The 16,538-nt window shown below is 47.8% G+C and overlaps 1 protein-coding gene across 1 annotated transcript in view; it reads right to left on the reverse strand.

The window, feature by feature from the left end:
- The window catches only part of AFAP1L1 (actin filament associated protein 1 like 1), an 85,288-nt gene that overhangs the window by 5,912 nt on the left and 62,838 nt on the right, over nt 1-16,538 (reverse strand). Inside the window, exons 8-16 of the mRNA XM_063120588.1 lie at nt 16,114-16,293; nt 11,965-12,060; nt 11,015-11,108; nt 9,822-9,974; nt 8,273-8,484; nt 6,717-6,862; nt 5,283-5,361; nt 4,895-5,006; nt 2,415-2,579 (exon numbers count right to left, since the gene is read on the reverse strand). Coding sequence (XP_062976658.1) covers nt 2,415-2,579; nt 4,895-5,006; nt 5,283-5,361; nt 6,717-6,862; nt 8,273-8,484; nt 9,822-9,974; nt 11,015-11,108; nt 11,965-12,060; nt 16,114-16,293 — 1,237 coding nt within the window. The remainder of the gene's footprint in view (nt 1-2,414; nt 2,580-4,894; nt 5,007-5,282; nt 5,362-6,716; nt 6,863-8,272; nt 8,485-9,821; nt 9,975-11,014; nt 11,109-11,964; nt 12,061-16,113; nt 16,294-16,538) is intronic.

The following is a 16,538-nucleotide window of genomic DNA, read 5'->3' on the forward strand; positions in this document are numbered from 1 at the left end:
CAGGAGTGGGGCAAATTTGCTGGATAGTTTAGACCTCCTTCTAACACCATGCTGAAGGAGAAGAAGGCTATCAGTGGCTACTAGTCCTGATGGCTATGTGCTACCTCCAGTATCACAGGCAGGAAGACTATTGACACCAGTTGCTGGGGAATGGGTGGGAGGGTGCTGTTGCATCTGTGTCCTGCTTGTGGGTTCCTGTTCAAAAGCTGGTTGACACTGTGTGAACAGAGTGTGCTGGATCAGACTAGAAGGACCCTTGGTCTGATCCAGCATGGCTCTTCTTATGTCCTTATGTTTTTAACAAGAAAGTTCATGGATGTTCTGCACATTATCCACAGTGTAAAGAAAACAATAAGGCTGCATAGACCTGGATTTTTCTAGCTGTATTTATTTAGTACATTTCTAATCCACCCAATAACTAACATTCTCTGGGCGGACTGCAACCAGCTTTCAGACAATCAGCCATGCAATTGTCATAGAATACATTTTTCTTCCAATAGGTGGTGCTCTTGGGCTTGAGGAAGGCCACCGCCACCTCCGCCACCTGTTTTCTATGCTCAACTTTAAGCTATGCTGAGCAGTGCTAGCAGAGCTGAGCAGGTATCAGGCATATATCCAACACAAAATATTAAGTGCTGAGGCTAAGGAGTAAGATGCGAAGCCAAACAGCAGACCTGTCACTGCTGCGGAGGTAAACATTTTGCAACAAAGGCCTCGAATCTTAGCCTTCTTCATCAGCTCTTACACTCTCCGGTGGTGAAGAGGATTGGAAGAGAGCGGATGGTTTAGCACAGGCCACTGCAGGCTCAGGGCTATATTGGGCTGCGTGCTTCTGGAGAATACCACTCAGAATGGAGGTGCCTTTGCAAAGTGGCCAGGGCTGGGGGAGAAAAGAGAGGGAACCATCAATTTTGCAGAAAGATAAGTTCCTCTCCAGGGATGGGGAACCTCTGGCCCATGGGCCAAATGTGGACCTCCAGTCCTCTCAGTTTGGACATCTGGACTCTTCCCTAGGCCAAGCTCTGGGTGATTGATATTATTTACGCCCTCCTGCTCTGTCCCCCAACTACAAAGCTGATGCACAAGTTCGGGAAGGAGAATTCTGGTGGGGAAGAAGAATTCTGATTAACATTCTGATTAACAAACTAGCTAAAGGGGCTAGATGGAACAACTATTAGGTGGATTCACAGTTGGCTACAGAATCGGACTCAAAGAGTACTTATCAATGGAACCTTCTCAAACTGGGGAGAGGCAACGAGTGGGGTACCGCAGGGCTCAGTCCTGGGCCCAGTGCTCTTCAACATTTTTATTAATGATTTGGACGAGGAGGTGCAGGGAATGCTGATCAGTTTTGCAGATGACACAAAATTGGGTGGGATAGCTAATACCCTGGAAGACAGAAACAAACTTCAAAGTGATCTTGATAGGCTGGAGTGCTGGGCTGAAAACAACAGGATGAAATTTAATAGGGACAAATGCCAAGTTCTACATTTAGGAAATAGAAACCAAATGCACAGTTACAAGATGTGGGATACTTGGCTCAGCAATACTACAAACGAGAAGGATCTTGGAATGGTTGTAGATTGCAAGCTGAATATGAGCCAACAGTGCGATATGGCTGCAAGAAAGGCAAATGCTATTTTGGGCTGCATTAATAGAAGTATAGCTTCCAAATCACGTGAGGTACTGGTTCCTCTCTATTCGGCCCTGGTTAGGCCTCATCTAGAGTATTGCGTCCAGTTCTGGGCTCCACAATTCAAGAAGGACGCAGACAAGCTGCAGCGTGTTCAGAGGAGGGCAACCAGGATGATCAGGGGTCTGGAAACAAAGCCCTATGAAGAGAGACTGAAAGAACTGGGCATGTTTAGCCTGGAGAAGAGAAGACTTAGGGGAGACATGATAGCACTCTTCAAATACTTAAAAGGTTGTCATACAGAGGAGGGCCAGGATCTCTTCTCGATCCTCCCAGAGTGCAGGACACGGAATAACGGGCTCAAGTTAAAGGAAGCCAGATTCCAGCTGGACATCAGGAAAAACTTCCTGACTGTTAGAGCAGTACGACAATGGAATCAGTTACCTAGGAAGGTTGTGGGCTCTCCCACACTAGAGGCATTCAAGAGGCAGCTGGATAAGCATCTGTCAGGGATGCTTTAGGGTGGATTCCTGCATTGAGCAGGGGGTTGGACTCGATGGCCTTGTAGGCCCCTTCCAACTCTGCTATTCTATGATTCTATGATAATGCTTGGATGCAAATACCCACCTCATTGCTTACTGAAGAGAGGGAGGAGTCCCATTTGCGACCCCACCCACTTTTGGCTCTGGCCATACCCAGTGCTGGAATGTAGACCTCGACAGGTTTCGTCTGTAGAAATTCAGAACTCGACAGGTGAAGGGTCCCTGCAGTAAGGCCCTACCTGAGCTACTCTTCATGGCCTCTCGCAGCTCCCTCTTTTCCTTGCGCAGGCTCATAAGCTCATTCCGTATGGAGGCCTTCTCCTTCTCCAGTTTGTCCTTCTCAGTTAGGAACCTCCTGGCGTCTTCCTCAGCCCGGTTCTTGCCATACTTGTAGTTATTGGCATCTGCACACAGGAAAAAAGAGGTAACAGGACAACCCCTCCATCAGGCTTGTCTAACTCCGCCTTAGTAGCAGGGAAATGTAAATGCAGGCTCGGAGCTGGAGAAGCTTAGTGAGGCACAATGCCAGCCTAAAAACTAAAATTAAACTAAACTAAAACACAAGAATAAATGTACATGCACTCCCAAACCAGACCTTGCATTGCTGGCCCAGAGATTGCTTATTGTTGGTACTGCTGACATAGGAGAAGTGGTTTATGGGAGCACAACTACATATCCAATTATGAACTGGAGCTGATAGACTTTGAAGAAAGCTTAGCATTCTTGTAAAATTGATTTTAAAACTATTGATACAGGTGGTAAGATTTATAGCCACTAGAGAACTGCTTGTGTAAAACCCACCCCAACATTTTGCACCATGGTGTTCTTATAAATCAAACAGAGAGAGCTTAAAACCAGCACAGAAATCCAAGGCGGATTCATTCCATGAAGCTGTTTGGTGGGAGACTCGGGACAGACCAGAGGAAGTACTTCTTCACAAAGTGCATAGTAAAACGATGGAATTCCCTTCCACAAGATGTAGTGATGGCCACCAGTTTGGATGGTTTTGAAAGGAGGTTGGATGAATTCCTGGAGGAGAAGGATTTCAATGGCTACTAGTCCTGATGGCTATGTGCTGCCTCTAGCATCAGAGGCAGTAAGCCTGTGTGCACCTGCTGCTGGAGGAAACGGGTGGGAGGGTGCTGTAGAACCGTGCCCTGCTTGTGGTTTCCTGGTCAACATTGGTTGGCCATTGTGTGAACAGAGTGCTGGATTGGATGGACCCTTGGTCTGACCCAGCATGGCTCTTCCTATGTTAGCCCAGCATTGCTAGAGTGTCATGGAAAATTCTAAAATGAAAATTGGGATTTCCTTCTGAGTAAATGTGTAAAGAATTGCACTGTTACTCTGCGATCCTAAACACGTATATCCAGAAACAATACCTTCAAATAGGACAGACTGCCGATATACCTTCGTGTTGCGCTTTTCCCTTTTCTGATACAAAATGCAGGCAGGAGAATGGAGCCAGGATGGTTAGAACACAGGAAACTGCCTCATCCTGAGTCAAACCTTTGGTCCGTCTAGCCCAGTAATGTCTTTTACATGGATTGGCAGTGACTCTCCAGGGTTTCAGACACGAGTCTTTCCCAGTCTTACCTGGAGCTGCTGGGGATTGAATAGGTGATCTTCTGTGTGCATAGCATGTGCTTTACCACTGAGCTATAGTGCTTCTCTCTCAGTGACGCTCTCCCATTACATGCTGAACCCCAACTAAGAAGAATAAGCTGCACAGGAGAACAGGTATCTTTGTGCTTAAACCCCTTCAGACCCTGGCCTGCAAATTAGGATTCCTGTGCTCAGGCCTGGCTCTGCCATGAGGCAGAGGGAAGCAGTTGTCTCAGGCCTGGCCCTGCCATGGGGCAGAGGGAAGCAGTTGTCTCAGGCCTGGCCCTGCCATGAGGCAGAGGGAAGCAGTTGTCTCAGGCCTGGCCCTGCCATGAGGCAGAGGGAAGCAGTTGTCTCAGGCCTGGCCCTGCCATGAGGCAGAGGGAAGCAGTTGTCTCAGGCCTGGCCCTGCCATGAGGCAGAGGGAAGCAGTTGTCTCAGGCCTGGCCCTGCCATGAGGCAGAGGGAAGCAGTTGTCTCAGGCCTGGCCCTGCCATGAGGCAGAGGGAAGCAGTTGTCTCAGGCCTGGCCCTGCCATGAGGCAGAGGGAAGCAGTTGTCTCAGGCCTGGCCCTGCCATGAGGCAGAGGGAAGCAGTTGTCTCAGGCCTGGCCCTGCCATGAGGCAGAGGGAAGCAGTTGTCTCATGTGGCAGGTGCTGGGAAGGCAGGGTGCAATGACAATGTGTTGGAGGACAAAGCTGTGTGTGCCGCACAGTCTGCCTTGTACCCACAAGTTTGCCTGCTGTTCTGAATTACAATGGAGGACATGGTCCTGTTTCCAGTGTTTTGAAGTAAGGTTCAGCTGTCAGTCTAGTTGGCTTCTGTACAGGGATTGGGGAGGAGGGGGGTGCCATCTTGTCCTTTACCTCAGGCAACAAAATCCCTGTGCTACCACAGCTTAAGCAAACCTTGCCTATTAAAAGGTGGAACATAAACAACAAACAAGCAAAACCTGAGCCAGAAGCGGAGCAAGTGTCAAGCAGAGCAAGTGCTGTGCCGTGTCACGCAGTTAGGAATGGAGGCTGTGAGTCTACCCCACCTCCCCTTCTCTCCCAAGTTGGTGGATAAAGGAACCTTGACAAGTGCCCAGTGGTTGGGCTATATCTGAACCTACTTGACGCATGGCGCTTGACTTTAACCTGTGAGTCCACACGGCGTGATTTCTCACTGCAGGAGGAGCCGTGGCGCTTCACCTGGGATCCCGATGGCCGCCCCGACTTTTCTACCTGCACGCAGGAAACAGGAAAACACAAAGAAGTTGATGTTTCTGAGAGCAGTGGGAAGGACATCACTGTTGGGCGTGAGTGGGAAATCCAGGTAAGTTCCTGAAGAGTGGAGGAGGCTAATCCAGGTGCCTCTGCCTGGGAAAGATCCCCAACTAACTTGCCAGGTATTTGGGAGCAGAGCAGGAGCGCATGCAACTGAGGATGAGGGTTGTGTCGGGGAAAGCAGTGGGAAAGAACAGATTATGGCATTTCCGCTTTAAAAAAAATAACATATACCTCCACCTTCTCATAGGGAACTTCGTCATATAATACACGGGAAGAGTCTGTTTGGTTCTCAAGGGAGGAACTGGCCCATCTGAAGAGGCAGAGAAGCAGAAAAACATGATCTATTTCTGTTTGCTAAAGAAATATTTAAAAACTTTGTAAGCAAGAAAAACTAAGATTTTCTCTCTCCACCCTCTGGGCTAACAAAATGAATTCTCTCTCTCTCTCTCTCTCTCATGCTGTTTATTTGGTTGTTTATACATGATGATGGGAACAACATCCACCAGCCCAGTTTTTGGCGTAATGCAGGAGAGGAAATCACTTAAGAGTTCTTAAGAATCAAGGCATGGAAGTGCTACATGTGTTCTGACGCTTGGGGCCACTTAAGACATAATGTTTTGGGTGTACATCTGAAAAATGTAAAGCGCACATCTGAAACGATACTTATGAGCATGACTATGGATGCCCTTATCAAGGACGCTGGATTGCCTGAGATGCCCGTCTCTGTGACAAATCAGGGTTTTTCTTCTGCAAGGTGGGAGTCATCAGATGAGTGTTTTATTACACACTCGTTATTGGGCACTCACGGATTTTTGTGGGTCCCTCTCACAATGTTGTCTGCCTCCAGTGCGCCTCCCACTCCTAGCCTTCTTCATGTGACAAAAAAGCCCCTAGTAAGTCTGTATTATTTTTAAAGATGGAACTTGCTTCTATCTTCTGCTGTGTGTAGGAGAAGAGGTGCAATAAAGATGGCCACGTGCACATTGTTTACTTCCTCTTTCCTCTCCCTGAGAGAAAGAGGAAGTACCAAGCAACAAAAGCAGGGGCAGAGAAGTGACGGTAGGCAAGTGTGATTTCCCCCCATCTAATGGAGCTCAGTGTGTGAAACGATCCTTTGGCTACACATACAATAGCGTATAATTAGGAATGTTTACTCTCCAGCCCTGTTCTAAACATGCTAATTTAGATTTCAAAAATTCCTCACATAAAAGGATGTTTGTGGCTATCTTTGCTGGATAGTCAAAAGGCTTCTTAAACTTGCAAAGAGGTACAGTGTGATGTTTTCTAGATCCCAGATTTCGCATAGAAAGCCAGTCTAGCACTGCATGGCATTTACACCCATCACATATATTGAAAGTCATGAATGCAGGCGTGCTTGTCTTAGGCTGACACCTCTGTTTCACCACTCTGATAGCCTGGACAGCTAACCCTGTTCCACCTTTCAAGTATGAATTTAGCAAGTTGTCACTTAGATGTTTTCTTGTGTCTCTAAAACATAAGTGAATCAGTCTTGGCAGATTTCTTGCTGGTACAGATGGTCCTAACAGAAAGTTTAATGGTTCAATCAGGGACAAGGAGAAGATTCAAGTCTACATGGAAGTGGAGGCACAGCTGTTTTTTTTCCATCCAGCTATGCCACAAAACACTCTTGGAAAGAGCCCTTACATGTAGGAGTGTCGCACAGCATTGATGATGTTGGATATTTTCTCCACATCCACGTAGTCATAATGCAAGGCCTCTGGGGTTGTCTGGGAACCAGTTTCAACCAGCAGCAGCCCAAGCCAGCGCCCCAGATCTTCATAGCTGCTCGCCTGAGGGGATAGACAATAGTTAAAAGTAAAAGGAAACACACATTTCCCTGGGCAGCAGTAAAGACCCTCCTCTTCCCACAACAATCATGGTCAAGGACATGTCTTTACAATACCGATTGTCTCTTAACCCCCAAGTCCCTGTTTTTCAAAGGTAGAGCTATTGTCCATTCCCCGTCCAAGGCATCCCTTGTACAAGACTCATAGAGCCATGCAGGTAGGGCTTCTGTAAAGAAGCTGGTGATGGCTTAGAGCAGCCTCTCCAACCTGGTGGCCCCCAGATGTTTTGGACTACAACTTCCGTCAGCCCCAGGTGGCATAGCCAGGGATGATGGGGGCTGTAGTCTAAAACATCTGGAGGTTACCAAGTTGTGTATAACCAACTTAGATTCTCAATAGATGGGTATTATCCAGACTGCACTAAGCCATCCCCGCCAGGTAAGGCAAGAGCAGGCTGTCTAGGGCTGTTCCAAACGATTCTGAAAGCAGGTTGTCCTTTGGGCTGATGGCGCATGGGCAGAGCTTGGGCATGAAATAGTTAAGTCGCCACATTATGGTTTCACCACCTCCACCTCCCCAGTTTTCCTCCCAGTACAGGTTTTATCATGTCATCACATGTGGAATCCCTTTGCAATGGTGTGGCAAAATGTTAGGCTGGACTGAAAGGGAAAACAAAACAGAAATCGAGATGGGCAACTAGTCAAAGAATGCAAGTACTTTACTGTATGTCCAAACTCAGTCTCTAACTCTTGATTTTTGGCCTGCTTGGAGACCACATTATTTTTTGGTCACCTGGTTTACCCAACTCTGCAGTTTCCAGGGTATGTTTTCAAAGGTTGGGATATCTGCTCAGTCCACATTAAGCACAAGAACGTTTATGCTGGGTATAGTTAAAGGGTGACGTCAGCCACATTTAAGTTTTCATCATGATTTATGAAACAAGCAATGTGAAGTTAATTCTGCATAAACAGAAATTATTCTCTGCTGCAGTGAGTAAACACCACTTGTTACCAATGAGAAAACAGCCGTATGAAGGAGATCACGTGGTGCTCAAACACAAGTGCCTCAGGCTCATCCAATGGTCACTAGCTATATCATTCATCTTGCTTTAATGAATGCCCTTGTCACAGACATCACTCTCTGTGGCTGGATTACACGCCTTTGTACAGTGCAGGAAGGACTCTCGAGTTTTTTCGGTACCCAAAGGACTGCTGTTAAACTCTTCAGTTTTGCAAGGTGCCCAGATGACTGGCCTTGTCTGCTGCACACAGCTTGTCTAATCAAGGCACCGAAGGCTACAGTCCTAGGCACACTTACTTAGGGGTAAGTTCTATTGATCTCAGTGTGACTTACTCCTGAGTAGACACACACCGAAAGGCACTTAGTCGCCATCAAAAGCGAGGGCTCACTTACCTCCAAGGCCGAAACCTCTTGCCCATTGCGAAGGATGCGGAAAGCGAAGGGGTGCTTCGGGCCCAGGCCTGGTGCCACCTCACAACCCCGCAGGACAAGGGCATTCACATGCGTCCTTAAGTCCGTGCGGTCCTTGTGGAAATAAAGCATGTTGCCTTTTAAACGGCACCAACGTTCCTTCCAGCACTGGTTAACCAAAACATTCAAGTAGCCTGTGGAGAGCCAAAAAACAAAGAAAGAGCTCCATCACACCTTGGAAGAAACGTTGGCAAATGCTGGCTACCGTTGCTTCTCCGTGGACACCCAGTTACTTCCTGTTTTCAAACAGGAAGTAAACAAGGTGCAAGAGGGCCATTCGGTCCCTCGTTGTGGACACATTGCTTCTCCCACACACAGCAGGAGAGAGCAGCAACTTGGGTTTAAAAATATTTCATAGTTTTTACTGGTTTTTCTTGTGGTGCAAGGAAGACCGGAAGGGGCGTGAGAGAGGCAGACGATGTCATGTGAGCTACCTCCAAGGAATCCGTCAGTGCCCAGTAATGAGCGTGCAATAAAACACTCAATGGATGGAGCTTAAACAAACAATTGAGCAGGGATGCAATGGCAAACTCATCAGAAAAAATCATGAAGAAATCAAAAGCCTAGAAGTTTTTCCCCCCTAGGAAACCAGAAATCATTGAGCTTATGTATGACAGTCAGAAGGCCAGTTCTTTAGTTTAGATCCAGGGTGAGCAACTTGTGGCATTCCAGATGTTGTTGCATGACCACTGGCCATGCTGACTGTAGCAGGCACTCCACCCTTGCTTTAGATCAATGACATATTTGCCCAAATGGGTATCACTCAGTTCACTTACTTTGCTTCCAGACACAGGGCTCCTAGGGGTACAAGTAAAAAGTCATTGGGCAGCTATTCCCTTTTTCCCTCCTTAATGGATTTTCTTTGGTAAAAAAAAAAAGAGCACCCTGTGTCACTCCCCGCCACCCCCAAATTCATTTTAAAAAATTTGGGGAGAAAAATGGCATTTGCAGTGGCCACAGAGCACCAAAAGGGTGAAAATTAGCTTCCTTGCAAGCTAATGTTGACCCTTTGGGTGATCCTTACCACTACAGATACCATTTTTAAAACAAGTTTTTACAGTCTTTTAAAATCTTAAACTAAATTTTAATTTTTTTTTTAAATGGCACCTGTGTTGGTACAACTCATGGTGGTGCTGGTGAGGGATTGGGGGGGACGGACTGGCACCAGGACCTTCCAAAGTTGCCCACACCTGTTTTATGTTGGAAGAAAAGGGGTGTAATCAGTGAGGGCGCGGTGTTAAGAAGAGCTTTGCAGTGTTAAAAAGAGAAGTACTTTTGCATTGAGCGGTCTCTTTGTTATCAGTTTGTGGTGCAAGGGTCAAGGTAGGGTGAGCAAATCCAGCTGCCTTCTCTGATGAAACCTACAGAAGAGAGGATTTCAGCCCATGTAGCTTGCGTCCCCCGGTGTCCTCCTTTGCATTTGGCCGCCCTAATCGCAGCTTCCCTCCCACTCTCATGTCCCAGTACAAACCACAGCATGGGATGTCTTCCTCTGTAGAGGATGTCTGGGTGTCCTCTGGGGATGGCTTCTTCTTGGAGAAGCTGATGATTCTGGTGATTTTCCTCCCAGCTGCTCGACTTACAGTGCCCTTCAACTCAGCCAAGCCGCTTTTTTTGCCTTTCCCTAGTAGGGGAAGGAGCAGAGCTGAAAATCAGAACGTGGTTCATCTGGCCCAGCACAGATCCATTACAGCAGGGATGGGGGACGTGTGGCCCTCCAGATGTTATTGGACATCTCCCATCATTCCCCACCACTGACCATTGTGACTAGGGATCGTGGAAGCTGCAGTCCTACAGCGGGCCTGTTCAGACAACACGCTAAGCCAAGCAGGTTAGGCTGCTAACCCTTTTGCAACACATGGTTAGTGAGCATGTTTAAACCATGGTTATGTAGCCACCATGGTTAGGATTGGTTCACACAACATGCTAAGTCATGGTTCACATGACACCCTAAGCCATGACGTTTATCTCAAAATTGCTCCCTCTGCATTACAATACCTGGAGGTTCCTCTCCCCTACATACCTCCAGAATATATCAGAACAGAGTTCTCTTCAAGGCCTCGTTAAGAGTTTAAGGGAAGAACAGGGGAAAGGTGGGGAGAATATTTCTTGGGCTAAGGTACACTCAGCACTGACAAGCCTGGAAGCTTCATTTAAGTGATATTAAGAGTTGGTTGAACAATGGCAGCAGTACAGGGCAAGTCCAGAAGCAGGGTGCTTTAACCTTCGTGGTACAACCTTTACGTAACTAAAAGATGCATCGCGACACAGTATTTCTGTGGGAAAAGGTGTGGGACAACAGGCCCCACCAATGTGGGTGTAATGCTCACTGGCACTGGTGGGGACAGTAAAAGGGGTAGTTTTCTCTCTTTTGTACATTTACATCCCACCCTTACTCCAAGGAGCTCAGGGTGGCATGAATGGTCTCTCTCTTCCCCCCTTTTATCCTCCCAACACCTGTGATGTAGGTTGGGATAAGAGATGGTGACGGACTCTAAGCCAGTCAGTGTGCTTCATGGCTTAGCAGGGATTTGAACCCAGCTCTCTAGTCTGATACCCTAACCGGTACACCACACTGGCTCCTATACACAGCGTTGCACTTCTTGCTGCTGCAAACAAACAACACGTGGCTCTTAGAGAAGGGGAGAAGTGCCAGGGACTCACCTTGCTCATGGGCCTCCCTCCGAGCCACAGAAGAGCAGTTTTCGGCTGTTGCCACACTGTCAGAGTCAGAGGTATGTTTGTCCTGAGATGACCTCTGGGCAAGGGAGAAGAGCACAAGTCCAGTCGCTTCCTGTTCCTCTTTTTGCCTGCTACCTCCTCTCCAGGCCCAATTGCTTACCCCCTCTAATAGCCTCCATTGAGCCAAGAGCATCGCTGAAGGAAGCGATCCTTGTCCATATCCAAAATAGCACCCACAGAATGGACGTTGGGTCAGTTGCTGGGCATCTCCATCTGCAGTGTTGCAGTTTGTTACCCAGCACCCGAGTCTTCCGCTGCCCTCGCTCTCAAGCCATGCCAAGGAAGATTGCTGCTCTCCCCTCAAAAGAAACTATGTTGGAGCAAGGTCTCTCCTCTAGCACATTCCACCCCCCTCACAATGAGTTTCGTACATGGTAGTCAAAATGTGGCTCTACCGTTGGTATTATGACCCCATTGGCCAAATCCCTAAGGTTTTCCAGTTAGGACCAAACTAGACATGACTTATTGGACTCATAGCCTTATAGGCCCTTCCAACTCTACTATTCTATGATTATAGTGTTAGCAGAAGAGCCTAAGTTGCATCAAGTCCATGGGGATGGGTGGGAGGGTTTTTAACCCTTCCCTACTTGCCATTATCCCAATGAAAATCCTGCCCGCCCCAAGCTGCTATTTGCATCAGGATGCAAGCTTCCCTCCCAATGCAAAGAGCAAGTGGATATGATTTCCATTGAGGCCATGGTGGGGGTGGGGAGAGATTACACTCCCCCTCTCCACTCTCACAGTCCCAATGCTGCCTGGGCCCCCCCACAACCGCTGTTTTCATAAGAAAAGCTGTACACGTTAATGGCATTCACACAATTAACGCCACAGCTCATTTTCCCCTGAGAGAGAGTGAAAACCAAAGAAACTACCTTGTCATGGTCCATCTTGCATGTTAGCATAGGAGATGTAGGAACCTCGGTCCCACTCGGCCCTCCTCCATTGGGACTGCTCACTTCCTTTATCACCTGTCAGGAGAGAATAGTGAGTGTCAAACACTGGAAACACTGATATGTCCCTCAGCTTTAACAAAAGGGCGTACGTCATTGCAAACCATCTTGCAATGGCTTCCCCCCCCCCCCACTCACAGATTTCTCGTCCTGGTTTAGTTGGCTTAAAGAAGGGATGAAACAGCAGATTCATTACACTCTTCTCTTGTAAAGGACATTTCTTCCTTTAATATTAGCGGTGGCCAATTAGCAGCTGGTTCCAGGAGTTATTTTTGTGGACCCTGGGTGATCCTACCAAATTTTAATCAAGGGTATTGTAAAATGTTTGCCCATTCTCCCTCTTGTAAGGAAAAAGAAAAGAAAAAGTGTTCAACTTGGTCGGGGGGAGTGAATCCATGCCATAATTTTACATCTCTCTTTGGGATTTTGCATATAATGCTCCGCTATTCCAGAGTACATGTTCTCCATAAATGTGAAACCCATCACTGTCTTAAACTGGTACCAACTTTATGGAGCCTGTCCATTCATGACAAGGTAAATCTGCACAGCAAAGTACCCTTCCTGGACAACTGTTGGGAGAATAAAGCAGACCCTGAAAATATAGACACTGGCTATCCCTGACCTAAATAAGGCCAATTTTAGCATTTGGTACTAATTTAACTCAACCAGCAGTTGAGAAGGAGGGAGGGAACGGGGAGAGATCACAAAGGCTCATTAGTATCTAGTCAATTCACTGGCTGGATGGCAAAGATTTTTGCTCTTCCCATCTCCAGTTTCTATAACATTTCAGCTGAGGATGTTGAGACAAGTTTTCTTTTATTTTTTAAAAAAGCAGATTCCAGTTAGGACTGGAGGTACAGGACAGCTGCCTCTCCTTTATTTCCTCAACACACCCACATCGCACCCTGTCAGTATGCACTAGGTTATCTTCAGGCCTCATAACAGGTTTAGCTGAATCAAAGTTATCTGCTCAGGTATTTTATTTCGAAGGAGGCAATTTCTCTAGGGCAAGTTGGGTTTAGCCAGTGTCCCGGACTGTCTACTGGATCAGGGCCAATTGAGCATTTCACGTTCCGAGGAAGGGAGGGCTTTAAGAGTTGCATCGCAGGCCAGCAGGGTGGGAGCACTTAGAGCCAGCGACATACGTTCCGAGGGCAAGAATTGAACGTTCTCAAAACAACCAAGGATACAGGGAGGAACAGAGGTTTTTAAACGTCGATGTTCCTGACAGTACTCAAGCCAAGGAACACTTGCTCTGCCAAGACAGAAAATAAACGGAACTACAAAGTACATGCAACCTCTTCAATCCCTCTACTCAGAATTCTAATAAACACAGCCTAGTTTATACATTTCATCATGCTTCTTCCAGCTCAATCCGCCAAACAGCATGAATCCCAATAGGAGATAATGTCTCTCTTGGAGCCTGGAAAGGTGTGGGCAGGCGACAGAACAGGCAAACAAAAAAGCAACTGTCCCTTTGTGCACAATGTTGAGCTGGAGAGATCCATCAGCTGCCTTCCATAGAGAGAACACCACCCACTGTCCATGGCAGAGACGCATTAGAGCGCATGAGCACAAAACTGCCGCTGCGTCGCTTAAACTGCTCACTTCTGCCTGGTGTTTCAGTGCTACAGAAGGAATTGCCGCCACATAATGAGGCAATGCTCATTAGCTTAGATTGAAAAAGTAAGAAAACCAAGTCATAAAGGATGGCTCTAACCATGGATATTAACCACGGTAGGTAAATGGAACCTCCACATAGAACAGTATGCCTCCGGGTGGCAGATGATTCAGGAGACAAATAGGGCAGGGCTGTTTCCTTCCTTCCTTCCTTCCTTCCTTCCTATAGACATCCCAAAAGTGTTTTGCTGGTATTTTATTGGAATCAGGACTCCTAGATTAGGGTGAACCTTTGGTTAGATCCAGCAGGGCTATTCTTACCCTCTTTAGGAACAAGGCACTTTCCTCTTCCCAGAATAGAACTTCCTCTTACCCCAAAGAGAGTTCCAGGCAAGAAGGCATCCTCACAACTGCATCCTCACTTTCTTTCCTAATCTGTACCGCTAAACAAGAATTACCCCCATAGGGCTCACCCAACAATACAGAGGTCTAACCCACAGAGGTTGCCAGCAGTTGGCTTTCTGCATCTACCTGGGCTGGCAGTATGTCCCTTCTTGCAGGTCCTCATCTGCATGCTTTGGACAACCTCTTCTATCGCCCCCCCCCCAAAAAAAAATCCGTGCTGGAGGCCAGTTACAATTTTGAACAAGTGTGACCATGAATGAGTGTGAGGATTCTCTGGAACAGGGGATCGTACTTGCTCAGGAAAGCAGATGTCCACTTATCACTCTCGCTTGCTTGCTCTTTAACTGTTCTTTTGAACCTAAAGGCCTAAACTAGACATGACAGTTCCTTTTCACATGTCTGACCCATTGACATGTAAAGTGGGAGGTGTGTGTATGTGTCCTACTTTTACAATAAAAAAGAATGTGCAGGGGAGGGATGCTGAACCATCCCCATTCCTAACCCTAAACTCCCTGTAGCCCATCGCTCCAGCTGCTTTTCTCCATTCTTGGTTCCCTTCTGGTATTGGACCCAGGAATAGAGAAAAGGGCTCAGGCAACAGGCAGAGGAGAGTAAAAGGGAGGGCTCAGTGATGCTTTCCCATGCAAACCTTTTTACCATTAGATCCTTCGCCCCTTGCCTTGCATGTGACTGGGGTGGACATCTGAATGATGGCCCTGACACGCCTGTTTTGGTCTTGCCTGTTAGAGTGTTGCACTAGGATCAGGGAAACCCAGGTTCAAATCCCAACTCAGCTCTGAAGCTCGCTGGGTGACCTTGGGGCAGTCAGTCTCTCTCAGTCTACCCTACCTCACAGGGTTGTTGTGTGGATAAAATGGGCTGGGGCAGGGGAGAATGCCACCTTGAGCTCCTTGGGAGAAAAGGTGGGATCTAATTGAAATAAAAAAATAAATTCTTAAAGGGGTTACATTGGCTATATTTAAATTTGACCTTTCCTCCAAGAAGCTCATGATAATATACACAATCCTCTCTCTTCACCCCTGGAATTCTGTCCTCACAGTAACAGCGACTAGTTTGAGGTCACCCAACGCCTGGTCTGACACTAGTCTAACCATCACACCTGAATTCCAGGCTTCCCAACCTGGTGTCCTCCAGTTATGCCGGGACTACAAACCCCATCATCCCCAGAGAGCACACCTAACAGCCATGCTGGCTGGAGATGATGGGGGTTGCAATCCTAAAACATCTGGAGAGCGCTAGGTTGGGGGAACGCCGGAGAGATTCCCCATTTATTTATTTATTTATTTATTACATTTTTATACCGCCCAATAGCCGAAGCTCTCTGGGCGGTTCACATTGTTGTATGACGAAAAATCGTACCTCATTTCAAGAGCGAGAGAGGAACAGAGACTATCAGGCATCAAATGGAGAAAAGAACCCACCCACCCCAGCCCAAACTGTCAGTAGGAGTAACTTGTCCTCAGAGGTTGTGAGGAGCGGAGGAGGAAAGAGAAGACAATGCCATCAAGTAGTACTTAAAATTCCACCTTTCCCAGACGCAGGGATTGGGCTGAGTTGGTGACTTAATCACCTCTACGGCTTCCTACAGAATCTGTGCAGCTTGAGAACAAAAGCAGGAAAGAGTGTGTGTGCGTGTGGGTGGGGTGGGGTGGGAGTAAGCAAACAGCTCCTCCCGAGCCACCACGCAAGTCCAGACTATAGCTGGGGGGGGGGGCTGCCCCTCCCAGCTGGGATTTTTCTCTCTCCGCAGCTCCACAGCTGGGGTTGCAGTCCGGCAGGCAAGATAAGAAGACTGGTAGGAAAGCCCCCTCCCCAGCAGAGAGATAACAGCATTTTTCCCACGGGACCCAGGCCACTCTTGCCCACCTCAAAGAGAGGAGAGCCATACACACCGAGGGCACTATTTGGCTTCATTTCTTAAAACAAAAAAAATACATATAGGATAAACAAGGGGCCGTGGAAGAAGAGGGGGTTGGGAGGTGCCCCGCCCCAGTCGTGCTCCCCTGTGGCTGAGAGCAGCAGTACCTTCAGCCACTCGTCCGCTTGCTCTTTGCTCTGCACTGCCAACACCAAGGCCTCGGCTCCCGGCAGGGAGAAGCGCAGCTCGTGCTTCTTGCGCCGTCCGTCCTTTGGCACGTAGACCACGCTGCACACGCTCAGGGGCACCTCAAGGTGGGGCTGCCTGTGCTTGGAGCTCTTGTAACACTAATAGTGGGAAGGAAGAAAAGTTCAGCGTTCAGCCAGGCTGGGTTTTCCCGCCCTTTTCACGTCTCCTCTCAGCCTGAGAAGAACAAGCAGGAAGCTGAGGGGGTTTCTTGGTGGTGGTGGTGGTGGTGGGTCAGCGTAGAAGCGGAAAGAAGAAAAACATTCAGGAATTCCCACCACTTAACCCAGGGATGGGCTCTCCAGAGGCTTTGGCCTGTAACTCCCATGATCGCTCACCGGTGGCT

This window comes from Elgaria multicarinata, chromosome 3 (genome assembly GCF_023053635.1).
Source record: "Elgaria multicarinata webbii isolate HBS135686 ecotype San Diego chromosome 3, rElgMul1.1.pri, whole genome shotgun sequence".
In the NCBI taxonomy this organism is placed as follows: domain Eukaryota; kingdom Metazoa; phylum Chordata; class Lepidosauria; order Squamata; family Anguidae; genus Elgaria; species Elgaria multicarinata.